The 25772-nt window shown below is 52.2% G+C and overlaps 1 protein-coding gene across 9 annotated transcripts in view; it reads left to right on the forward strand.

Moving 5' to 3' along the window:
• Nucleotides 1-25772, forward strand: part of LPIN1 (lipin 1) — a 140882-nt gene that overhangs the window by 69243 nt on the left and 45867 nt on the right. For all 9 annotated transcript variants that reach the window (XR_011647448.1, XR_011647449.1, XR_011647450.1 and 6 more), the window contains 5 exons: nucleotides 18628-18828; nucleotides 19723-19818; nucleotides 20972-21276; nucleotides 21855-21980; nucleotides 23665-23772. Coding sequence is in view for 6 of the 9 variants with exons in the window: in XM_058287863.2 (XP_058143846.1) it covers nucleotides 18628-18828; nucleotides 19723-19818; nucleotides 20972-21276; nucleotides 21855-21980; nucleotides 23665-23772 (836 nt within the window). In the remaining 3 variants the exon portion in view is untranslated. The remainder of the gene's footprint in view (nucleotides 1-18627; nucleotides 18829-19722; nucleotides 19819-20971; nucleotides 21277-21854; nucleotides 21981-23664; nucleotides 23773-25772) is intronic.

A 25772-nucleotide genomic window follows, 5' to 3' on the forward strand; every position in this document is an offset into this window, starting at 1 on the left:
GTCACCTCCCTGCTCGCTGGAGCCCCGCGCCCGTGTCCGGCCGCCCTGCCCCGGGCCTGTGGCCCCACCGGCCCGCGGGAGCTCGTCCCGGCGCCGGGCCTCCCTCGCCCTTAGTCCTCGCGTGCCCTGTTCTCCGCAGAGCCTCCGCGTTCGCTCTTGGTGCGTGCACGGGCGTCGCCTCCTTCCTGCAGGGACACGCACGTCCAGCCGCCTCGGCGCCCCTGGCCGGCCCCTCGCGGCCGTGTTCCCAGGGCCTGCCGCAGCGCCCGCAGTGTCCCCCCTCCACGACGCCCGCTTTGCCGCAAGGGGTCCCAGAGGCAGATCAACCCCACCTGAGCCGCCCCTCGCCCGGGCATATGGTCATTGCTCTTAGGTTTGCTTGTTTTTAAAACGCTGTTAACATTCATTTTGCGGGTAAATGCTAAAAGTTCACAAGTGAAACAAATGCCTTCATTTGTTCAATAATAATGTGTAAGTTACACATTTACAATTAGTAGGATTTTCTGTATTTTTGTAACATTTTCTTATATGTATCCTAGATACTCAAATGCCTCATCCATTTATATAAATTACAATTATCGTTTTGGGAAATGTTTTTTTCTCTTTCCCCTGGCATTAAGTGACGAAAGGAAAACCTTTGAATGGATTTCTGGCAGAATTCTAGGTGTTGTAATTATATACATCTGTGTTGTTGTGTTTTTTTTGTTGTTGTTTTTGTTCTGCTTTTAAAATTTTAATTATTTCTTTTAACTAGTTCTTACATAGTGTCAGAGACAACTTTTGTCAGTTTTAAAAATAGCTGTTGATGTTTATTTAAAATACTGAATGTTCACCACATGTCAGAAGAGCTATCATTTCTTTTTCACATTAAGGACATGCATGTGTGCTTTGTTGTTGATTGATTTCTTTTGCTGTTAAAACCAGTGCTTTCCTTAAGAGTTTTCTTTAAACCCACATTTTGGTGGGGTTGAAGTTTAGAAATCACTCTGTTCTGCACGTGGCAGTGGACACAGCATGGCCTCGAGGCTATCCCGCACCTGCCTTCCCGAGCAGAGGGCGTGTCCAGGCCCCCCAGAGCCCCCCCGAGGGACAGGTGCCCCCACCTCTGGCCAGCCTCAACTCACCTGGGCTCCCCCACGCCCGGGTCACCTGCGCTCTAGACTCTGACTCCCCGAGGGGGCCACACGACATTTGTCCTTTTTGTCTGACTTCATGGGCCGTCCATATTGTCACATGCATCAGAACTTCATTTCTTTTCATGACTAAATAATATTCTATATTATTTTGTCATTGACATTTCCAGTTCTGCAAAGAAGTCTGTTGGAATTTTAAAGAGATTGCATTGCATCGGTAAATCACTTTGGGTAGAACTGAATCTTAACAATACTTGGTCTTCCAGTCCATGAACGCAGAATGTCCTTTCATTTTTCGGTCTTTGATTTCTTTTTAGCAATATTTTGTAGTTTTCTGCATACAAGTCCTTTCCATTCTTGGTTAGAGTCATCCCTGGGTATTTGATTCTGTACTTTTTTCTCGATTTCTTCTTCTGGTTGTTATGACTACTGTGTGGAAACACGACTGATTTTTGGGTGTGGTGTCCCCCACTCTGCTGGACTCCTTTAGAGCTCTAGGAGCTTGGCTGTGGACTGGCGAGGGTTTTTTATAGGACAGTGTCTTCTGCAAACAGGGAAGTTTCACTCGTTCCTTTCCAGTTGGGATGCCCTTCGTTTCTTTCTCTTGCCTATTCTGGGAAGAACTTCGAGCACAGTGTTGAACAGCGGTGGTGGCAGGGTGCCCTCGTCTTGTCCCCGTCTCAGAGGGCAAGCGTTCCGGCTCTCACTGGTGAGCAGGAGCCCGGCCGTGGGCTTTTCCTACGTGCCCTTCGTCATGTTGAGGAAGTTCCTTCTGTTCCTGCTTTTGATGTGTTTTTATCGAGGAGGATTTTGTCAAGTGCTTTTCTGTGTCGGTTGAGAGGACCGTGTGGTTTTCCCTTCATTCTGTTAATGTGGGGTATTGCATTAACTGATTTTCTTGTGTCGAGCCACTTGCATACCAGGGGTAAGTCCCCCTTGATCACGGCGTATAATTCTGTTTGCTCGTATTTTGTTGAGGATTTTGCATCTATAGTCAGAAGAGATACTGGTGTGTAATTTTTTTTGTCTTTCTGTGTTGTTACCTGGCTTTGGTATAAGTGATGTTGCCCTTAGAATGAATTACGTAGTGTTCCCTCGTCTCAGTTTTTTGGAAGAGTTTGAGCAGGATTGGTGTCGATTCCTCTTGTCATGTTTGGTGAATTCCCCTGTGAAGATGTTTGGTCCTGGACTTTCTTTGCTGGGAGGTTTTGAGTGCAGATTCCAGCTCTTCAGTAGTATTGGTCTGTCAATGTCTTCTATTTCTTGAGTCGGTGTAGGTAGTTTTTTGCATTTCTAGGAATTTGTCCAGTTCCTCTCGGCTCTCCAGTTTGCTGTTCTACAGTGTTCACTGTATCCTCTTATAGGACCTTTTATTTCAGTGGGGTCAGCAGGAATGCCCCCTGTCATTTCTGGTTTTAGTTAATTGTGTCCTCTCTCTTTTTCTTTGTCAGTTTAGTTAAAGGTTTGCCAATTTTATTGATGATTTCAAAGAACCAACTTCTGGTTTTTTGATCATCTTTGTTTTTTTTTTGTACTCTGTGTCCTTTATCTCCACTCTAATCTTTGTTATTTTCTTCCTTCTGCTTTCTTTGGGTTTGGTTTGTTCTTCTTTTTCTAGGCCCTCCAGTTTTGAAGTTAGGTCTCTGATTCGAAATCATTCCTTTTTAATGTAAACATTTAGAGCTGCAATTTTCCCTCAGAACACTGTCTTTGCTGGATCCCGTACATTTTGGTGTGTTGTATTTTCATTTTGTTCACCTCAAGATATTTCCTAATTTTCCCTTGTGATTTCCTCTTTAACCTGTTGGCTGTTTAAAAGTACACTGTTTAATTTCTACATGTTTGTGAATTTTCCATTTCTCCCCATTATTGACTTCTAGCTTCATTCCCTTGTTGTTGAAGTTACAGTGTGTGATTTCAGTATATCTGAATTTATTGAGACTTGTTTTGTGACCTGAGAGGTGGTCTCTCCGGGTGCTCGTGAAGGGCGTGTGTCTGCTGCTGGTGGGTGAAGGGCTCTGTATGTCCCAGTTAGCCTGGCTGGTCTAGAGCACCCTTCAAGTCTTGTGTTTCCTCTTCCTAGATGTTCTATCCGTACTGAAAGTGGTGTAATAAAGTCTCCTCCTATTAATGTAGGACTGTCAGTTTCTCTGTTGGGTCTGTCTCTGCTGTTAGGTACATATGGATCTATAATTGTTCCATCTTTCTTCTGAGTTGACCCTTTTTTCAATATATAATGACCGTCTTTGTTCCTTGTAACAGTTTGAGTTAAAATCTGTTTTAGGGTATCTCATATTAGTAAAGCTATCCCAACTCTCTTTTGGTTGTTACTTGCATGGTATGTTTTATATTTTTATTTTATATTTATACCTTTTTTTGTCCTTTAATTATTCTGTTAAAGTCACTTTCCTATTTATTTGATTTTTTGTATTGTATCATGCTGAGTCCCTTCGCATTTCTATCTTGATATATTTTTCATATATTTCCTTTATGATTACCATGGGATTAAAATTTAACATTCTAAATATATAACCATCATATTTGACTTGATGCCATCTTGACGTCAATAGCACGTGCGTACCCCATTCCTACACCCCTCTGTTCCCCAACCTTTTTTTGTCCTTGTCACAAATGCTATCTTTGTACATTGTATGCCCAGAATCTTAGGTTTATTATTATTTTTTATCCATTTACATTTTAGCATATGTAGGAAGTACATACTAAAAAATACACTAAAAAATACTGGCATTTATAATGACCAAAATGGTAACCTTTACTGCTGGTCTTTATTCCTTTAAGCCAAGTGTCCTCTCCTTTAGTCTGAAGAACTCCCTTCAGCATTGCTTGTAGGGCAGGTCTAGCGGTGATGAATTCCCTCAGCTTTTATTTATCTGAGAATGTCTTAATTTCTCCCTCATTTATGAAAGAAACACTTGCTGGATATAAAATTCTTGGTTGGCAGTTGTTTTCTTTCAGTGCTTTTAAGTATTTCAGCTCACTGCCTTCTTGTCTTACTTTTTCTTTTAATATGTATTTTTTGTTGAAGCATATTATTCATACATGAACACACATAAACAATAAGAGTATAGTAAAAGTTGTAAACTTACAAAGTAAACATACATAACCTCATACAGGGGTCCCATATATCACCTCTTCACTAACACCTTGCATTGTTGTGAAACATTTTTTACAAACTATGCAAGAGCATCATCAAAATGTTACTAATAACTATTGTTCATATCATACATTTGGTGTATTTTTCCCCAACTCACTCTATTATTTTTTAAAATATATTTTTATTATAGAGGTTGTGAATTTACAAAACAATCATGCACATGTGTAGAATTTCCCTACAACACCCCTTCACCAACATACCACACTGTGATAGAATACCTGTAACAGATTATGGAACAGTATCATCAGACTATTACCACCAGCCATGGTCCATAGTGTACATTTGGCACACTTTTTCCATACCCCCCCACCCGCATTATCAGCATAGTACATCTTTGGCATTGGTGTGTGAATATTACAGTATTGCTGTTAACCATAGTCCATAGGTCACCCCAGTTGTATATTTCCCCATGCTTCTCCACATTCCCACAACCCTGCAATAGTGGTGTACATTTGCACTAGCTCACAGAAGGACACTCCTGCATCTGCGCCATCAACCACAATTCTCATCCACCTCTGGGTTCACTGTGTTATCCAGTCCCTAGATTATTCTCTAGCTTTCTTTCATTTGACATTTATGTCCCTAGACTATTCTTTTCAGCCACAATCCCATTTATATACTAGCTGCTACTCACTATAATGTGTTACTATCAACTCTTTCCATTTCCACAGATTTACAGTCAAGTTAATTAAAACTCCATATATTAAACATCAGTAGTTCTTCTCAGCCCTCCTTTTATCTCCTAATAACCTATACTCTAGGTTTTAACTCCATGCATTTATTCCTCATATTTAGTTCATGTTAATGAGACCATGAAATATTTGTCCTTTTTTCTGGCTTACTTTACTTAGCATAATTTCTTCAAGATTCATCCATGTTGTCATGTGTCCCAATTTCATTTCTTCTTACTGCAGCATAGTATGCCATCGTATGTGTGTGCCACATTTTGTTTATCCATTCATTGCTTGATAGACACTTGGGTTGTTTATTTCTTTTGGCAGTTGTGGATAATGCCTCTGTGAACTTCAATGTGCAGATGTCTGTTTGTGTCACAGCTTTTAATTATTCTGGGTATATCCCTAGTAAAGGAATTGCTGGGTCATATAGTACTTGTATATTTAGCTTCCTGAGGAACTGCCAAACTGCGAGAGGCCGTACCATTTTATAGTCCCACTGACAGTGAAGGGGTGTTTCTATTTCTCCACATCCTCTTCAGCACTTATTTTCTGTTTTTTTAATAATGGCAATTCTGTACAGTGTGAGATGATATATTATTGTCATTTTGATCTGCATTTCCCTAATAGCTAGTGATATAGAACTTTTTCCTTGTGCTTTTTGGCCATTTGCATTTCCTGTTTGGAGGAATATCTTTTTAAATCTTTTGCCGATTTTAAAAATTGGATTGCTTGCTCTTTTATTGTTGAGTTGTATGATCTCTTTATATAGAATGGAAATCAAACCCTTATCAGATACATGGTTTCCAAATATTTTCTCCCATTGAGTGGGCTGCCTTTTCACCTTCTTGATGGCTCCTTTAAATCACAAATGTGTCTTACGTTTGAGGAAGTCTCATTTATCTACACTTTCTTCTGTTGCTCATGCTTTCTTAAGGTTTAAGAATGCACCACCCTGCTTCCAGGTCTTGAAGATGTTTTCTTACATTTTCTTCTAGGACCTTTCTGGTTCTTGCTTTTATATTTAGGTCTTTGATCCATTTTGAGTTAATTTTTGTAAAGGGTGTGAGATAGGGGTCCTCCATCTTTCTTTGGGCTATGGATATCCAGTTCTTCCAGCACCATTTGTTGAATAGACTATTCTGCCCAGATGGGTGGTTTGACAGGCTTGTCAAAAATCACTTGACCACAGATGTGAGGGTCTGTTTCTGAACCATTTATTTGATTCTATTGGTCTATGTGTCTGTCTTTATGACAGTACCATGCTGTTTTTACCACTGTAGCTAGATAATATGATTCAAAGTCTGGAAGTAAGAGTCCTTCAACTTCGTTTTTCCTTTTTAAGATGTTTCCGGCTATCTGGGGACTCCTTACTCTTCCAAATAAATTTGATAATTGTGTTTTCCATTCATTTAATAAATGTTGGTGGAATTTTTATTGGGATTGCATTGAATCTATATCAATTTGGGTAGAATTGACATCTTAATATTTGTCTTCCAATCTATGAGCATGGGATGTCCTTCTAATTACTTAGGTCACTTTTGGTTTCTTTTAAAAATGTGTTGTAGTTTTCTGAATACAAGGGCTTTACATCCTTGGTTAAATTTATTCCTAAATATTTCATTCATTGAGTTGCTATTATATAAATGGAATTTTTTTCCTGACTTCCTCCTCAGATTGTGCATTACGATTGTATAGAAACACTACTAATTTTTTCTTGTATCCAGACACTACCAAAATTGTTTATTAGCTCTAACAGCTTTGGTGTACATTTTTGGGACTTTATAGATATAGGATCATATCATCTGCAAATAGCAGAAGTTTTCCTTCTTCCTTTCCGATTTGGAGCCTTTTATTTCTTTTTCTTGCCTGATTGCTCTAGCTAGAACCTCTAGCACTCTATTGAACAACAGTGGTGACAGTGGGAATCCTTGTCTTATTCCTGATCTCAATGGGAAAACTTTCAGTGTATTACCATTGAGTACCATCTTAGCTATGGGTTTTTCATATATGGCCTTTATCATGTTGAGAAAGTTTCCTTCAATTCATATCTTTTGTAGTATTAAGAAGGGATGTTGTATTTTGTCAAATGCATCAATAAATAAAATCATGTAATTTTTCTTCTTTGATTTATAAATGTGGTGTATTACACTGATTGATTTTCTTGAGTTAAACTGCCCTTGCATGCCAGGTATAAAACCCACTTGATCGTGATAAATAATTATTTTAATGTGTTGTTGGATTTGATTAGCAAGTATTTTATTGAGGATTTTTGCATGAAATGGGTCTGTAATTTTCTTTTTTTGTAATATCTTTATCTGGCTTTGGTATTAGGGTGATATTCACTTCATAGAATGAGTTTGGTAGCATTCCTTGTTCAGTTTTTGGGAAGAGCTTGAGTAAGATTGGTATTAAATCTTCTTTGATTGTTTGGTAGAACTCACCTGTGAAACCATGTGGTCCTGGACTTCGCATTTTGGGGAACTGTTTGATGTCTGTTTCAAACTCTTTACTTATAATTGGTTTGCTGAGGTCTTCTCTTTCTTCTAGGTTCAGTGTAAGTTTGTATATGCCTAGAATTTTTCCATTTCATCTACACTGTCTAGTTTTTTGGAATACAGTTCATAGTATCCTCTTATGATCTCTTTTTCTGTGGAGTCAGTAGTAATGTCCCCGTTTTCATTTTTTATTTCATTTATTTGCCTCTTCTCTTGTTTTTTCTTTGTTTTTCTACCTAAGTGTTGTTGATTTTGTTAATCTCAATGAATTAACTTTTGGTTTTGTTAATTCTATTTTTTTCCCCTCAATTTCATTTATTTCTGTTCTGACCTTTATTTCATTCCTCCGACTTGCTTTGGGGTTAGTTTGCTGTTCTTTTTCTAGTTCCTTCACTGGTGTAGTTAGGTCATTGATTTTAACTCTTCCTGGTTTTTAAAGGAAGCATTGGGGCTTTAAATTTCCCTCTCTGCACTGCCTTTCCTGCATCCCATAAGTTGTGATATGTTGTGTTCTCATTTTCATTTATCTTGAGATATATACTGATTTCTTTGAAATTTCTTCTTTGACCCACGAAAAGAATACATATCCTGCTGTTTTGGGGTGCAGTGCTCTGTATATGCCTATTAGGTTTTGTCCATTTATCATATTCAAGCTCTCTGTTTCTTTATTGATCCTCTGCCCATATGTTCTCTCCAGTGCTGATAGTGGTGTATTGAAATCTCCAACTATTATTGCAAAGATGTCTGTTTCTCCCTTCAGTTTTATCAGTGTTTCCATCGTGTAAGCTGGGCATCCTGGTTAGATGCATGTACATTTATGATTGTTATTTCTTATTACAGATTTTATTAATAGATAATGTCCTTCCTTGTCTCTAATAACAGTTTTGCTTTTAAAATGTATTTCATCTGACATAAGCATAGCTCTTCCAGCTTTTTTTATGGTTACTGCATGTGTGGAATATCTTTTTCCAACCTTTCACTTTCAATCTCTTGGTATCCTTGGGTTTAAGGTGAGTCTCTTGCAGACAGCACAGAAATGGCTCATATTTTCTTGTACATTCAGCCAGTGTCTGTGTGTTTTCAGACTGTAACACTTCCTTTAGTATTTCCTGCAAAGCTGGGTGTTTTTTTTTTTGTTATAAACTCTCTCAGTTTCTGTTTATCTGTGAATATTCTAAACTCTCCCTCAGTTTTGACTTAAGATAATCTTGCTGGATTTAAAATTCTTGGTTGGCAGTTTTTCTCTTGCAGTATTTTAAATATATCATACCATTGCCTTCTTGCCTCCATGGTTTCTGATGAGAAATTGGCACTCAGTCTGTTTTTCTCTTGCTGCTTTCAGAATTCTCTCTTTGTCTTTGGGATTTGACATTCTAAATTAGTATGTGTCTTGAATTTTTTCTTTTCAGATTTATTCAGATGGGACTACATTATGCTTCTTGTACACGAATATCTGTGTCCCTCAACAGGGTTGGGAAATTTTCTACCATTATTTCTTCAAATATTCCTTCTGCCCCTTTTCCCTTCTCTTTTCCTTCTGGGACTTGATAAATGTTTGCACATCTCTTGCTATCACTTAGTTCTCTGAGACCCTCTTCAATTTTTTCCATTCTTTCTTCATCTGTTCTTTTGTATGTTCACTTTTGGAGGCCGTTTCTTCGCTCACCAATCCTTCTGCCTCCTCAAATCTGTTGTTATATGCCTGCAGGGTATTTTAAATTTCATTTATTATATCTTTCATTCCTTTAAGTTCTGCTCTTTTTCTATGTATGCTTTCATCTTCTTTGTGCTCACCCAGTGTCTTCTTAATATCAATCTCTTTAGCCATCTCATTGAATTTATTAAGGAGATTTGTTTGAACCTCTGTAATTAGTTGTCTTAACCCCTTTATGTCATCTGTAGGCCTATCTTGTTCCTTTAACTGGGCCATAGCTTCCTGTTTCTTGGTGTGGGTTGTAATTTTTTGTTGGTGTCTTGGCATCTGGCTTCCTAGAGTATTTTTTCTGGGTGCAGTTTTTCTCTTTAGTTTAGGGCTTCCTGATCTATCTCCCTTGCTGGTCGTGCAGTAGGAGCCAAGGATGTAATTGGTGCTGTAAGCTGTGGAGGCTCAAGCTGCCCTCACTGCCCCAGGGACTGATGAAGCTTCTCCCAACTTTCTCCTCTGTCAGGGACAGAGCCACAGCTGTGTAGAATAATCTAGGTTGTGCAGGACAAGACTGACGATAGATTCCTAGAGAGACTGATGAAGCTTCACTCCCCTTCCTCCCCTGCCTGGGGTGGGGGCGGATTTACAGGTGTGGGTCCAAGATGACCGCATTACCAGGTAAACTGACGTAGCACCAGACCCCCTCCCTGCCAGGGTGGGAATGGCCCTTCTGGACTGCCCAACAGTCCAGTCCATGGGGCCAGCTACGCCTGCCCATTGAGGGGTGGGGACGGAACCACCACTGCCCAACAGTTCAGTTCCTTTAGGCCGAAAGTGCCCGCCGTTGCCTGGAGAGGCTGAGGAGACACTGGACCCTTCCTCTCCTTTTGGGGGTTGGGGGTGAATCCACAGGTGCCCCCAATCCAGGCCGTGCAGGCTGAAAGTGCCCGCCGTTGCCTGGAGAGGCTGAGGAGACCCAGCCCCTCCTAACCTACTCGTGGGTGGGGACGGAGCTCCTGGTGTCCCACTGTTCAGTCTGCGTGGCCCAAAGCGCCTGCAGGTGCCCAGAGAGGCCCAGGAGACACAGCTCCTCTCCTGTCGTATTGGGGCGCGGGGATGGAGCCCCAGGTGGCTGACTCTTCAGTCAGGAGAGGCTGGTGCAGGGCCCCCAGCCTCCTCCCCGCGGGGGGTGGGGCTGGAGCCTGGGCTAGGGCCGCAGGCCGATCTGGGTGAAAGAAGCCGGTCCCTCTCTTCACTGGGTTTTCAGTCCTCCCCGCTTCCCTTCCTGCCCGGGGTGGAGTTAAGATGGCGCTCCTGGCCTCTTTCTGACTTGAACAGGTTCAAACTTCAGCTGTTCTCAGGATCATACTTTAGCCCGCCGAGTGTACTCATCAGTAGTTGAAGTTGGTGTCCAGCCACCTCTTCCTCCCCGTTTTTGGGAAATGGAGCGTTTGATTCCAGCCATGGAACAGCTCCCGAGGCGGCTTGTGCCTCCCGTGGAGCATGGGCACCGGCCTCTGTGGCATGGAGCACTCTACTCATGAGTCTTCTCTGCAGACGGGCAGTCTCCTTCCACTCCTTCAAGGATGGTGCAGGATGCTCTTCTGGCCTCCTGGGGCCCTGACAGGTGCTGTAGATGCTCTTGGTGTTTGCCTACTGCCCTTAGCGGGAGCTGGCCCAGGAGCTCCTGGCTCCCTGGCCGTCTTGCCCTCCTCTACATTTGCTTTAATGTTATCGGAGCGGGACAGGGCAGCTTGGCTTGTGCCTTCTCTGTCTCCACAGTATCAGTGAAAAGTGCTCTAGGGCAACACGCCTTTTTTTTTAATTTTGGAAGACAATCACTACTCCTGGCAGATGTTGAAGAGTAGGGAAAACCTGGCTATGTATGAGAGCAGGCACTGCCTGGGCCCCTGTGATGTGCCAGGTAACAATGCCACGGGCTGGGCGCCCAGACACGAGCGGGCCCTGCTCCCCGGCCCAGGGAGAGCAGACAAGCTGGATGGACAGACGTCTGTTCAGCCACATGACAAATTACAGCTCACGTCCACAAGCATCTGCCCTGGACAGGGAGGCTCCGTTGTCAAGACCAAGGGCACAGAGGTGGCGTTGTAATTGTAGGGCTCAGGTAGCTGCGTGGTCCTTAGAAAGAAGGAGGGGGTAGAGAAAGAAAAAAGCCAAGACCAGTAAGAGTTAAAGACGGATGTCACGGGAGTTTGTTGTCGAGGTGGTTTTGTGTTGATTTTGACTTGTGGAGATAGGTGCTGCCTCCTATGCCCTCGTTTTATTTCCCCAGTATTAAAACGGGGAAGCCGTGATTTCCAAGATAATGTGCTGCCTGGCACATCACAGGAGTGAACTGGCTGAGCGAGCTGGAAGAACTTAAAATCCCTTTCACCTGCTTGTGTGATGACTGAGCAGAACGAGACGGCAATTAGGGGGCTTGGCCCATATTTAGTTTTAATAATTGATGCAGTAAGGTGAACATGCCGTTTATTATTAATGTCCAAATAAGCCTTTGCATTTCTATGCTCCTTGGTATTTTACCTATTTGGGACTCACTAAAAGTGCTGAAATGGTTTCTAACGTGGGGAAGATTATCTGGAGAGACGATGCTCCCCTGGCATCTAATAACGTCAGAAAATCAGTATTATTCCAGAAGGTCAAGCTGGAAGACGCCACACTAAAAAAGCTCACAGTGCACCTTTCCCAGCTTTGCCAAAGGATATTTGTGAGGCTTGGCTCCGTTTTTCAGAATCTTTTGAACTAGGAGCTGTGAAATCCTGTTTCAAGTGGGAAATGAAATCCAATCAGGTGAAGCAGCTATTGCTTGCCAGATTTGGAGATTAAAATCAGTAGATTCCAAAGTAATTGGTATGGGAGGATGAAAAGCTGCTGTCCTAAAGCGGTTCAGCTGGAAATTTAAGCGTTTTGTTTTGTTCTTTACAGACTTCATTTACCTGTTGTTATGAGAGGTAATTACGTATTTTCTTCTTCCAAACAATAGCTCCTGCTGTTGCAGTGTCCTGGGTCTCAGGGACACCGGGAAATTGGAAACGAAGTGGCAAGACCAGTGCCTGGTGGGAAGCCGCTCCGTCTTGGCCCTTTATTAAAGCTCAGGAAATCACTTGCTCTTCCTGCAGCTGCCTGCTTCAGCGGGGACAGAAGTTTGGGGCCTCAGCGTTACCCAGTGGCTTAAGTGTTTCTGCAGCGTTATTTCAGGGAGCCCTGCTTGCTACGTGGGCCTGAGGCGACTCAAGTTCAACACGTTTTTTAACCAAATAGTAGTCACTTCTCCGAAGTGAGTACTGGTTGATACAGTATGTTTCCACTTGACAGGAGATGCTTGCGTCTGCCACATGGAGGGTCAGGGGTCAGGGGTCAGGGGTCCTGCCATCTGGACAGGCCCGTGGTTGAATTCTTGGCTAGGAGGCAGCGGGCAGGGGTCCGAGGAGCTGGGAGAGCCCACAGTGGAGGCAGCTGGACGGAGCCGGCAAGGGGGCAAGAGTCAGGCTGCTCCCGAGGGGCTGGGCCGGGCCCACCAGGCCTGCACAGCTGGACGCGCGTGTGCGTGGCGGCCGGGAGCGGCGCTGAACGCGGCTTCCCCCCGGCTTCCCCCGGGGAAGGGCTCCCGAGGAGCAAGGCTGAAACCCAAGCGGAGGTCCTCGCGGCGTGGCCGTGGGCAGCGCGGGGCTGCGGCCTCCTCACCAGCCGGACACGGTCAGCGGCCTTCCCGCTGCTCGGAGTAACTTTCCAGGGGTTGTGGGGCCTGGCGGTGTGGACGCCTTCTGTGAAGCGGGTTGTTGCTAGGCCTGGCGGTGTGGACGCCTTCTGAGAAGGGGGTTGTCAGGGCCTGGCGGTGTGGATGCCCTCTGTGAAGCAGGTTGTTGCTAGGGCCTGACGGTGTAGACGCCTTCTGAGAAGGGGGTTGTCGGGGCCTGGCGGTGTGGACGCCCTCTGAGAAGCAGGTTGTTGCTAGGGCCTGACGGTGTAGACGCCTTCTGAGAAGGGGGTTGTCGGGGCCTGGCGGTGTGGACGCCCTCTGAGAAGGGGGTTGTCAGGGCCTGGCGGTGTGGACGCCCTCTGAGAAGCGGGTTGTTGCTAGGCCTGGCGGTGTGGACGCCCTGTGCGATGGGCAGGCTCTGGTTGTGTTTGGCCGCGTCGCGGTGGAGGGGACGCGCGGCAGAGCTGTTGAAGGCTGAGCTGAGGTGTCTCCTCAGGAGGACGAGGGCCTCGGGCGGCATCCTGGGGGCAGCTGCCCGCACTTGGCGCCACGGGGAGCACGCGCCACCTGCATCCTTCTCGGGCTACCCCCTGGTGGGCCTGTACCCTTGGGCCAGTGGCGCAGGGCTCGCATGCTGGGGTCCCCTCTCCCACAGTGACCCCTGTTGCTGAGAAGCCCCCGGCACTGCTTTGCCCGCTCCTGGGCTGGACGCGGTGACTGCTCCAGCGCGGGCGCTTGGCCTCTTGGTAAGTGACCAGAAGGTGGAGACGGGGCTTCTGCCGCGTTTGTCCTCAGGCTGGAGTTCACCGTGCTGGGCTGCACCACGGGCTCTCTGCTTTTTGCCCCTTTACATCCACTCCATTGTCAGCCCCCTCTGGTTTCTCGATCCCACCGCGGCGCATTCCTGTGCATACCTGGTGGTTCCTTCACAGCTTCCCTCAGCGGCTGCCCACCCTGTCCCTTCTGCGTAGAGCACCTGGGTGCTTTAGTCACACCGTGCTGCTTCTCGGCCGTGCCGAGCCCCTCGGTGGCTTCCCTGGGTGTGAAGGACAGTGGGTCTCTCTCGCGTCCCTTGCGCGGTCTCGGTGCGGCTTCGTGTCTCCCCTGGTGTCTGGGAGCTGCAGGCCCTTGGCTGGGCTGGCTGCCGGCCCTTCTGTGTCTCCCTGTCCCGCGCCTTTGGCCCATGGGACGCTGTCCGCAGCGGCCGGCTCACCCTGCGGCTCTCGGCTCAGATGCATCCTAGTGGTGCTGTCCCTTAGAGACCCCCTGCTCTGCCCGGCACCCCCCGCGCTGTTGGTGGCTGCTTTGGCTGTGTGTCGTAGCCCGCGCGTCGTCAGCTCTGTTTACTGCCATGGCCCCAGAGCCGAACCTGCTCAGAACATGCGTGTTGAGGAGTGGACGCCTGGACTGCTCAAGATGACGTGCGCATGCCGTGCTCTACCAGTGTGGACGGTGGGCGTGTCCCGGCCTGAGCCGGTGTGGACGGTGGGTGTGCCCAAGCCTGAGCCGGTGAGGACGGTGGACACGCCCCGGCCTGAGCCGGTGTGGACGGTGGGCGCGCCCTGGCCTGAGCTCATGTGGATGGTGGGCTCGCCCCGGCCTGAGCCGGTGTGGACGGTGGGCGCGCCCTGGCCTGAGCCGGTGTGGATGTTGGGCGCGCCCCGGCCTGAGCCGGTGAGGACAGTGGACGCGCCCCGGCCTGAGCCGGTGTGGACGTTGGGCGCGCCCCGTCCTGAGCCGGTGTGGACGGTGGGCGCGCCCTGGCCTGAGCCGGTGTGGATGTTGGGCGCGCCCCGGCCTGAGCCGGTGAGGACAGTGGACGCGCCCCGGCCTGAGCCGGTGTGGACGGTGGGCGCGCCCTGGCCTGAGCCGGTGTGGATGTTGGGCACGCCCCGGCCTGAGCTGGTGTGGACGGTGGGCGCGCCCCGGCCTGAGCCGGTGTGGATGGTGGGCGCGCCCTGGCCTGAGCCGGTGAGGACGGTGGACATGTCCCGGCCTGAGCCGGTGTGGACGGTGGGCGCGCCCCGGCCTGAGCCGGTGGAGCAGCCGCCGCGCAGGCGTGTGAGGGTTGTGGAACAGGTTCCAGCCTCAAAATTCGATGGATGATAACAGCTAAAGATCACAGAGCCCCCAAACTAAAGGTCCAGCTGAAGCTACCAGGACACCTTCTATTATCTGGAAAAGGAGAAAAACCAAACAAAACCGCAGGCCAGCCCGTGACTGGCGTCCTGGAGGGTCCCAGGCCGCAGCCTCCCGTTTCCAGGCCTTGAACTGCTCCCTGCGGAGATTTTCGCCCCTTGACTTTGCTCGCTGACCTGGGGACAAGGTGACTGAGCAGCGCTTAGTTTAAACCGTTGCCATTGCCGTCTTGGCCGCTAGGAATTACAGCCTTTCTCGGATGAGAAGTTACAGCGGAGACGCGGGGCCTCTGCGAGCACCTTCCCTCGTGAATAAACGAGGTCCCAGCAGGCCTCGGCCCGGCGCGCCGGAAGTGGCGGCACTCGGCGAGCCGGCTCGCGCAGGCCCTGCTGGGGACGGCGTCCTTCTCCGGGAGCCGTGTGAGGACAGAAGGTCCGGAGGCCGCTTCCTGCCAGCGTCCATGCCACCACCGGCAGCGCCCTCGTGAGAGCCCGGGCGTGAGGCGTGGGTGTGCAGGCAGGCGTGCAGGGGTGCTGCTGGTGTGCTTGCAAGCAGGTGTGCTCATCCGGGTGAGCGCAGCGTGCCGAGACGCAGGCTTGGCCCTGAGGAGGAGGGTCGGCTTCAGAAGCGATATCGCTCATAAGGAATCACTTTTTTTTTTTAAAGATTTACTTATTTATTTAATCCTTCCCCCCCCGGTTGTCTATTCTCTGTGTCTATTTGCTATGTCTTGTTTCTTTGTCCGCTTCTGTTGTCGTCAGCGGCACGGGAAGTGTGTGCGGCGCCATTCCTGGGCAGGCTGCACTTCCTTTCGTGCTGGGCGGCTCTCCTTATGGGGGCACTCTTTGCGCGTGGGGCTCCCCTACGCGGGGGACACCCTTGCGTGGCAGGGCACTCCTTGCGCGCATCAGCACTGCACATGGGCCAGCTCCACACGGGTCAAGGAGGCCCGGGGTTTGAACCGCGGACCTCCCATATGGTAGGCGGACGCCCTAACCACTGGGCCAAGTCCATTTCCCAGGAATCACTTTTTAAGTTGCGCGTTCTTTCAGGACCCCCCCCCCTCCTTTTTTTTTGCATGGCCTGAGCAGACCTGGGAAGCGGCCGCCTCTCTCTCTGACACGTCAGCCGGGCAGGGGACGCGGAAGCTGGACCACCCTGCGTTCACCCCGCTCGAGAGGGGGGCGCTGTGCACCTCCCGAGTGTTTGCAAAGGGAACGCGGTTTTCCTAGCTCAGGGAGGAAGTGTGGGCTCGTGCTCCGGAGCATCACTCAAGGTTTGGGGAGCTCTCCCCTTGGCTGCGTTTGCTTTTTGGTCTGGTCCGCTCTAAATTAGAATGAAGTGGACCGTTCTCATGCCTGCAGTGTATGCACTACCTGGCCAGGAGCCGTGGAGCCTCAGCTCCCCCATGTCAGTGGACTCTGCTCCGTCTCCATGCATGGCATGGCCCCGGGAAGACTGGCATGGCCCTGGGAAGGCTGGCACGGCCCCGGGAAGGCTGGCATGGCCACAGGAAGGCTGGCACGGGAGTGCTTGTTCTTCTAAGCCCAGGACGAGGCTCGATTCTCGGCCTTGAGCACGTGGCTTCACCGAGTGACTGAGAACCACGTGGGGCCCCAGCAGCGCAGACGCCGCGGGCAGGGGATTCCAGACCCACGTGCGCGGGCCTGGTAGGTGGTGGCCTCAGCGGGGGTGGGGTGGCCCGGGAGGCCAGCAGAGGGCGGGGCCTGGGGCTGGAGAAGGCGCTGTGCAGGTCATGCAGGCCAGGGCTTGGAGGTGGGAGGGGCTGGGCTTGGCCCTGAGGGGCTGGTGTGGCCGGAGCACCCATAGGGGCCGGTACAGCTGGAGGGGCTGGTGCGGCCGAGGCGCAGAGGGGGCCCAAGGGGGTCAGCAGCGCCCAGGGCGCTGGGAGTCAGAGCCTGGAGGGACCGAGAAGAGTCTGGAGCGTTTGGCTGGTCCTGGGTCAAGGTGTGGACGTGTGGGCCAGTCTGAGGCATCTGGGGTGAGACTGCAGCGGGCACAGCAGGGTGTGGTGGTGGGCTCGGGGTCCTTGGTTATGGCCCAGGGCTGGCGGCAGTGGGTGGTCAGCCAGCGGTGGACGCACAGAGCTGGGAGCAATACAGGGGGAGCAGGGGGCCAGCGGGGCAAGGGTAGCAGGGCGGGGGGGAGCAGGCTGGGGGGAGCAGGCTGGGGGGAGCGGGGCGGGGAGGGGGTGGGGTGGGGAGGGGATGGGGTGGCTCGCACCAGGGCGTCTCGCAGCCTGTCCCGGCCGGTGCCAAGGCTCCTCCGACCCCTCCTGCCTGCCGGGCAGCACCGCCCGCTCGTGCTCGCCTGCGCGCTCTTGTCCCAGACGTGGCCGCGCTCTTCCTGGAGGGTTTCTGTCGCGCTCTGGCGCTCGTTCTGCGTCTCTGACGGCTGCTCGCTGCTGCGCGGCGAGGCCCGCCCTTCCTGGCGTGGTTTGCTCGCCCAGCCTCTCCCTGTGGCCGCGGGCGAGGACAGCGCTTCCTCGACCTGGAGGGTCCCCGCCTCCCCCGGGGCCTTGGCTCCTTCCTGAGGGCCTCTCCTCAGGGCCACGCCCCCCACGCCCCCCGTGCCCCCCGCGCCTTGGTCGTGCCTCCCTTGGCACCCAGCTAGCGGCGAGCACACGCCACGCGGTGTCGCAGTCCCACGCGTCCCCTGCCTCCCGGATGGGCCTGTGAGTCCCTGGAGGGCAACGCCGCTGCCTGCCGCGCGGAGCAGTGGATGCTGCTCCATCTGGGCCGACGGCGCAGCAGCTGCTTGAAAACCGTCCCTCTCTTTTCCCTCCTGTCAAAGACGCCGTTTCTGCGACTCGGGCACGGTGGGGGGCGCGGAGCTGCAGGACGTGCAGGGCTGCTCCCAGCAGTCGAGGCGGCGGGCAGCAGGGCGCCGTAGCGGTGCGCTGGGACGCGGCGGGTCCAGGGCTACCTGGCCCCTCCCGGCCACTGGAAGCAGCGAATGGCTCTCTTTGTACCTGGAGCCCAGAATCTGGAGTCTCAGTGTCTGCGGTCTTGGGAGGGGCCCTTCCTGTCAGCGGCCCCAGCAGCTCCTGGCCTGCCCCGAGGCCCCGGCTTCTGGCTGCCCCCGTGGCAGCTCCCCCGTGGCTGCCCCCGTGGCTGCTTCCTCGTGGCTAGCTGTCGCCCCATGTGGCCTCCTTGAAGTTGCCGCTCATTTCATCTGCAGTCTGAGGTTCTGGTGGGTGTGATTTTGGGGCACTGTTCGCCCCGGTACCTACACGTGGGGATTCCAAGAAGGCGGATCTCAGGGTTACTGCGCTCAGGCCTTGTGTGGGCGCGAGGGGTGGATATTGGGGGAGTGGGCTCGAAGGGTGGGCTCAAAGGTGGGTTCGGGGGGTGGATGTTGAGAGGGTGGGCCTGAGGGAGTGGGCTCGAGGGGGTGGGCTAAAGGGGTGGGCCTGAGGGGTCGACATTGAGGAGGTGGATGTTGAGGGGGTGGGCTCGAGGGGGTGGGCGCGAGGGCTGGGCGCGAGGGGCGGTTGGGGCTCGCTGTTTGGAGGAGGTTCAGGAGGCCAGGGGCCATGGCGCCCGTTGGGGACGCGGGCCCGGGCGGTGCCCGATAGCGCGGCGGGCTCCGGACCGGCCCAGACGCTCTGTCTCGCCGCAGGCGCACACCATGAACTACGTCGGGCAGCTGGCGGGCCAGGTGTTCGTGACGGTGAAGGAGCTGTACAAGGGGCTGAACCCCGCCACCCTGTCGGGGTGCATCGACGTCATCGTCGTGCGCCAGCCCAACGGCAGCCTCCAGTGCTCCCCCTTCCACGTCCGCTTTGGGAAGATGGGGGTGCTGCGCTCCCGAGAGAAAGTGGTAAGGGCGCGGGCGCGGCCGGGGCGGGTCCGCGTCGAGGGTCGTCGCCCTGGGCCCCTCCTGAGGGCCGGTCGCCAGGTGACCGTTGTCCACTCCGCTCAGGCTAGTCATGTGGTTGAGCAGACTCCCGGCCGGCCGGCGGCGCACTTGCTGCCTGTGGGCATCGGGTCAGGAATGCGCTATCAGCAGGGCTGGCGCGTCGCTGTGCCGCGCGGCCCGGAGCTGCGGCTAGAAGCCGGGGCCGGGGCCACCCGGACACCCGCGCACCCTCCGCCGGCCGGGTCCTGGCGCTCGGCGTTGCCTGGTGAGGCCTCTGCGTGTGACCCCAGGGTGGGTGCCCCGGCCGAGGGCAGGCGGACTGGCCCTCGCTTCCCAGCCACGCTCAGCAGTCACAGCCGCCCCTGCCCCTTCTCCGAGCTGGCGCAGCCCCCAGCCCGCTGGCCCCCGGGAGTGGGCAAGGGTCTGGAAGAGCTGGAGGACCAGAAACGCCTGTGTGTCCGTTTTTGGAAAATTTTATGGCCCCACAAATTGAAAATGAGGAATACGTGAGGAGACGACCCACCTTTGGAATTTGGGGTGCTCCCCGCTCTCGGGGCCGAGTCCACGTGGGGTGTCTTGGCCCCAGCAGAAGCAGACGTGCTGTGGGGGTGTGTCCCTCGCCGGTGCGCCGGCCGGGCCCCTCGCGCCCCCAGGCTGGGGCCTGCTGCTGGCCTGGCCCCGGGGTGCTGCCCTCCGGCCCCGCGGCCGCGCTCTCCAGCGGCAGTCGCAGTCAGCCTGCGCGCCCCAGCCCGCGTGCTGCTGGGCTGCGTTGGGTGAAGGCGTGAGTGGACGCCCCCCCGTGGGGCCCCTGCGTGCGGAGATGCCCGCTGATGGCCTGACACGCGTCCCCTCCAGGTGGACATAGAAATCAACGGGGAGGCTGTGGATCTGCACATGAAGCTCGGCGACAACGGGGAAGCGTTTTTTGTTCAAGAGGCCGATAACGACCAGGTAAGTGCGCCTGGCTGAGGCGGTGGCGTGGGCCGTGTGGGAGCCGCGGGGACGCTTGCCTGGAAGTGGGGCCGGCGTCCGGCCATGCGGCGGGAGGCAGCCCTTTTTCTGCCCAGGGCCTCGAGCTGCACGGGGAGGCCTGTCCACCACGGCGCGGCAGTCTGTCAGACTGCTGGCGAGCGGCCTTGCTTTTGGCCCCTGACCCCCGACCCCCGACCCCTGACCTGGGGCCTTGCTGCTTCCTCAGTGGTCCCGTCGGGTGAGCTGGTCTCTAACATCCTTTCTAGGCTGAGGCTGTTTCTCAGTTTTCAGCATATTTGATGATTTTTATACCAGCTTAAGTGAACAGCAGCATATTTTTGTTCATCCCTTTTTGATGTTCTTCTTTCTTGGTACAAAGCCTCTCCTAATCAGTGAGTTGCATATTGATAAGATGATGCTGTAATTTAAAGGAAAGCTGGTGAATCATTATCAAACTATTAGATGAACATTTTTTCTCTTGTTTTTAAGATGGGCAACATCTTAGATCACAGCACCAAGTTGCCTGACCCCACACAGTTGAGTGTGCGGTGGGGGACGGCTGTGCTCAGGCTGCAGGTTTTTATTATCATTGTCTGTATTCTGTGCCTATTAAAGATGTCCCTCCCCACACTCACACACACCTGTCCCCACTGAGTGCACAATAGGATAATCGCAAACCCCATTTTTTCCTCTTTTGGAAGCTGAAACATGCATGTTGCCTCTTTGTTTTGGTTCCGTGAATGCAGGATTGTTTACAAAAAGGGATGTGGAGGCTGATGCCTCCCTGGGGGCCTGTGCTTGGTGGCTCATCCCAGCCCTGGCAGGGCCCGGTCCTGCCCGCGCCCCCTGCACCTGGCCCCGTCCTGCCCCTGCCCCCTGCACCTGGCCCAATCCTGCCCACTTCCACCATACCTGGCAGGGCCCCGCCCGTGTCCTCATGCCCAGTACCTGGCCCGGCTCTGCCCATGCCCCCACACCTGGCCTGGCCCGGCCCCGCCCACTCCCACCACACCTGGCCTGGCCCCGCCCACTCCCACCACACCTGGCTGGCCTGGCCCCGCCCACTCCCACCACACCTGGCTGGCCTGGCCCCGCTGCGCCCGGCTCTCCCTGAAGCTGTTTCTGCCCTCAGGAGGTGGTCCCCACGTACTTGGCCACTTCGCCCATCCTGTCCGAGGGGGCCGCGCGCATGGAGAGCCAGCTGCGCAGGAGCTCGGCCGACCGGCTGCGGGGCTTGGAGGGGGCCGCAGGCCTGGCTGCACCTGCGCTCGAGGCCTCCGCCAGCGGCTCATCAGTGAAGAAGAGGAGGAAGAGGAGGAGGAAGTCGCAGCTGGACAACCTGAAGAGGGACGACAGCCTCGACACGTCCGAGGAGGATGACATGTTTCCCATCGAGATGAGCTCGGACGAGGACCGGGAGCTGCCGGCCGGCGGCAGGTGGGCGCCGTGGGGCAGGGGTGCCGGCCACAGGGCAAGGGCGCCGGCCGCGGGGTGGGCCCAGGAAGGCTCGCTGGGCTCGGGCGCTGCTGAGTTGAGGACAGATGGAGAGCGCACTGCCATTCCCACCCTGGCAGGGGGAGGGTCTGGTGCTACGTCAGTTTACCTGCCCGCTTCTCCCTCGCCTGCTCGACTCGAGCACTGGCTGCACTGCCGCCATGCTGCCGCGCAGGTGGGGCAGGGCTGTGGGCAGAGCCGGGAAAGCAGGCCCTGGTGCGCTATTTCTACGTGCGGACTTTTCCCTGTTTAGTTTTGATGAGGCCACAGTTTAATAGGCCATTGGTCTGTTTTTCTTTGCTTTTAATAGTGAAGTGAAATTCCGTTTCTGTGTTACTACTTGGGTGGAAAAATGGCAGTTTTAAAAGATAGAACTCAGTTGTGCAGTGTATCTGACATTTCAGATTTTTATGTAATTCCTTGTAATTTTGTTAATTGTTTTTGTCAAGAAAAAAGTGGGAAGTTGGCGGTACTGTGACTCTATCACTGGTAATTCTTGACCTTGAATCTCCTCTTTCCAGAGCTCTCCCCAGCGACATGCCTGCGTTCCGAGACGATGCTCCCAAGGAGAAGCTCTCCTCGGCCAGGCCCTACGCGCAGCCCGTGCCCTTCCCTCATTCCGACAGAGACTGGGCCCCCAGTCCAGGGTGAGACCCCGTGTGCGTGTGGCCTCGCGGGCAGATGCGGGCAGCCTGTCTGATGAAACAGGAAAAGTCAGAAAGATTGAAAATAGTTAGGACCAGAAAGAGGGGGCTGTAGACGGAGGGAGGCCAGAGCCTCGCAGAGCGCCCGTCCCGGCCAGCCCCGTCCGTCTCGCGCGGCGCTCTGCTCCTGCGTGTGTTAAAAGGAGAAGCTTGTTCAGCCTCTTAGAGCTCGTCGCTGACGGGAGAGAAGTGCGGCCGCCTGTTGCAATTACGCAGCCTAAAAGAGAATTTAAAAACCGAGGCTGCCCCAGGGCTGTCGGCAGCCCTCTGCTGAATTCTCGGAAATGATCCCACACGTGTGACCGGAAGAGTAGAGTGTCCCTTGCGCTGACCGCAGTCCTGAAGTGCCAGGGACAAACCCAGGAGGCCTGTGACAGCGCCTGAGCCCTTCTCGGCAGCTGCCTTTTCCTTCAAAGGGCAGAGGGACGGCGGGGGGAGAAGTTTGGGTGGGAGCACTCTCCAGGGGCCTTGCCGCCTGCGAGCGTTGAGTCACAGCACCGTGGCTTGCCGCCCTCTGTGAACAGATATGCTGCGGTTTTAAAATTTCACGGTGGGTGGAGGAGAGCTATTCGGGTGGGAATGGCCTCAAAAGCTCGTTGGGGCGGGGGTGGTAAGGGTGAAGCGAGGTCGAGAAGCCCCATCTCAGTGGCAGCGGTGACCTTGGGTTCTCCTCGCACCGAAGGCCTCAGTGGTGGTTTAAGCGGAGCGTCCGGCCTCCAGCCGCCCCGCGCTGGCCCCCGCAGCTGCCCGGAATGAGGGCCGTCTCATGTGCTGAAGCTGAGGCTGGAGAATGGTAGATGTTTCCAGCAAAACGGGAGCGTCAGGGGCCAGTGAGCCACGGGGCGTGGGGCGCGGAGGTGGCTCCTGAGGGCTGCCGGTCTTTGCAGACCAGCCCTGCCCCTCGGGACGTAACGTCGTCAGCACACGTGTTTTGGACCCTTTTAGTGGCCACGCTTAAAAAGAGGAGTGTCCTAATGACAGATGTTACTTGACTCAGCATATACGAAGTAGCATCGTTTCCGCAAGTGTCCACCTTTCTAGAACTCAGGCCATCAGACCAGGACTACGGAGATAAACCTCAAGGAGGGAAAAACATGGTATTTAGAGCAAAAATTGGGTGGGATATTTAGAAACCACTATTAAATTGAAAGATCTGTTCAAAAACTCTGTTCTAAGGAATTCAAAACAAATGATTTAAACACATCCCGTCTTGAACGTTTTGCTGTACGGATCCCCAACTGCCGTGTCGGGTGGGATTCGTATCAGGATAAACAGATACGTTTCCTTACTTGGAGACACATATTTTCTCTGAAGAGAGCCTCGACTGCACCAAGGGTCACGTCTGTGGAGTAGGCAGATCCAGCAGTGACTGTGGTCGGGGAGGAGCAGTCTGCTCTGGGTACGTGGGTGAAATCGAAAGGGAATTGGATTTCCTGGCAGCTTCCTGTTTTTGTGGTTCAGAAAACTCATGTTGGTTTCTGAACGAGTGCAGCGTGTGCTCCTGTACTCCTAAGCGCTTTTGTATTCTTAGCAGTGCTTTTGTGGAAAGTAGTCAGATAATATGAAATTGAGTTGATTGGCCGACCTCTGTTTTTTCTTTGTTTACTCCCATTTCCCGGGGAATCAGGGGCCTGGCAGACGGCAGGAGAATCCCCCTGCACCTCGCCGTGGCGGTCGAGGGCGCCCTCTCGAGCTCGTGCCCGCCGCGCTCATCTCACTTCCATGCTTCGGAAAGGTAGAGGCGTTTTCCCATTTTGGATGTATTCGATAATGAAAATTTTAACTCTAACCCAATGCAAATAGATTATATTCATATGAAATGAAAATTTGATCTCTCACAAATCTGTCACTAACCAAATTCCTTATGAAGAAAATACCTGTAGATGATATTTTTCTTTCCTTTTAAACATCTGTGGATTATTAGTTTTTTTTTTTTTTAAGTACTGAGTTTGATCCTTTTGAAATTATGTTCAAGTATATAACTCAACCTAATTCTGTGGAGGGCTTTGAAACTGTAGCTTGGGAATACGGTCTTTTGTTTTATGTCTAGGGTTGTTCAAAAAATAAATTTACAAAATATTTTAGGATGCCACTTCAGTATAAAGCCAGTTACTATTATAACCATTAATAGCTTTAAAAACCTTCTGAATAACGGCATCGCATTCCCGATGGCATTTCTGAAACACAACTTTGGGTCTTTGGTTAGTATTTTCATTTGATGCAGTGTTTCGTATTTCTGCCTCATCCGCTCAATTTTCCCCCTGTTTTGATCTACATGCTTTGTGGACTTAAAGTGTTTACTTTATATATTTTAGCAAATGAAGGTAGGATTAATTTCCGCAGAGAACTTTTATTTTTGGTTAAAGAACCAAATCTCAGGCTGTACTTCAGTAGGAGAACAGAAAAAAGGCCATTTTAAAATGAGGCCACCTAAGCTTTAAGCAGTTATAAATAATTTGACTGGGACTGGCAAAAATACTGAAAACCGGTATACGGCTAATAAGCACATTATTTATGAAAATGAGCTAACTCTGTGAGCTTGCTTTTTTGGACAGCCCTTTGAATCACAACGGGACCTCTTGGAATCATCCTCCTGGTAATTCATGCTCAGCTTTGGGCATCCTTTCCCGAGTCTTCCTTAGCCTGGATTCTGGTGACGGCCAGTGCTAGAACGTGCGTGTGCATTTGTGTGCAGGATCCTTTGGAGAAAGCTGGCCCGTTTAATGCGGGGGCTTGGCTCTTGGTGAACACGCCTCTACCAACCTTAAATGGGCAATGGAAATAGCTTGTGGCTATTATGGAGAAATCAGGATGTCTTGGACTCTGGAGCTGGGAAATACCAGGAGAGTTTTGTTCTGCATTTTCATTCTTCTCTAGCCGAGTCAGAGATCCCCAGCCCCATGGGCTGTCCCCCGGGCCGTCCCCCCTCCTGACTTGGCGGTAAGTGGGTACTGGAGTGTGTGGTGCTCGTGGGCTTCTGTGAAACAGCGGCAGAGCGGAGGAGCTCCACAGCACTGCCCGGAGCCTCTGCCTTACGGGCACCTGCTCTGGGGCAAGTTCAAGATCCGGCGAGAGGGCGTTTCTTAGTTCAGTGGCAGTGGGTAAGAGAACTTGGAACAACCTTTTGGTGTGATCAGTTATGTTTTTGTGATAAATATAATAGCAGGAGCTCTTGAACACACGTCCTGAGGTTTGCTGTTTGTTGCTCAAGTGGGAAGCCGTGTCGGTGGACCTCAGCGGTGACTGGGCAAGGGTGGTCGAGGGACAGGGCAGCTACGGAGGGCCCCTGCAGGGCCATCGCGCCCCTGCTTCACGGCTCTCGGAGTTTGATCAGCGTCAGAAAAGCAGTGCCCCTTGGAGAGGGGTGGAATTACAGAGAGGAGGCACTGAGGCCGGCGGAGCGGTTAGTGCTGCCCGGGCCCTGCTTTTCACGGGCCGGGAACCTGCGTGTGTGCGTGCCTGCTGTCCGGGGATGTGCATGTGCGTGCGTGCGTGTCTGCTGTGCCAGGGACATGCCTGTGCGTGCGTGCCGGCTCTCACGACGCGGCGCCTCAGGTTCCCATCCGCACACGGGGGAAGGAGCCGGGCCCAGGCGGTGGGCCCGGAGGGGAGGCCGCCTCCTGCACTGCAGCCTGCAGGGAGATGGGCCTTCCGCCCGCTGGTCCCGGAGGCTGGGCCCCGTGGTCAGGTCTTCACAAGCCATGGAGTATCCGAGTGTGCCTTGCACTGGCTGGA

Source organism: Dasypus novemcinctus, chromosome 25 (genome assembly GCF_030445035.2).
Source record: "Dasypus novemcinctus isolate mDasNov1 chromosome 25, mDasNov1.1.hap2, whole genome shotgun sequence".
Taxonomy (NCBI): Eukaryota; Metazoa; Chordata; class Mammalia; order Cingulata; family Dasypodidae; genus Dasypus; species Dasypus novemcinctus.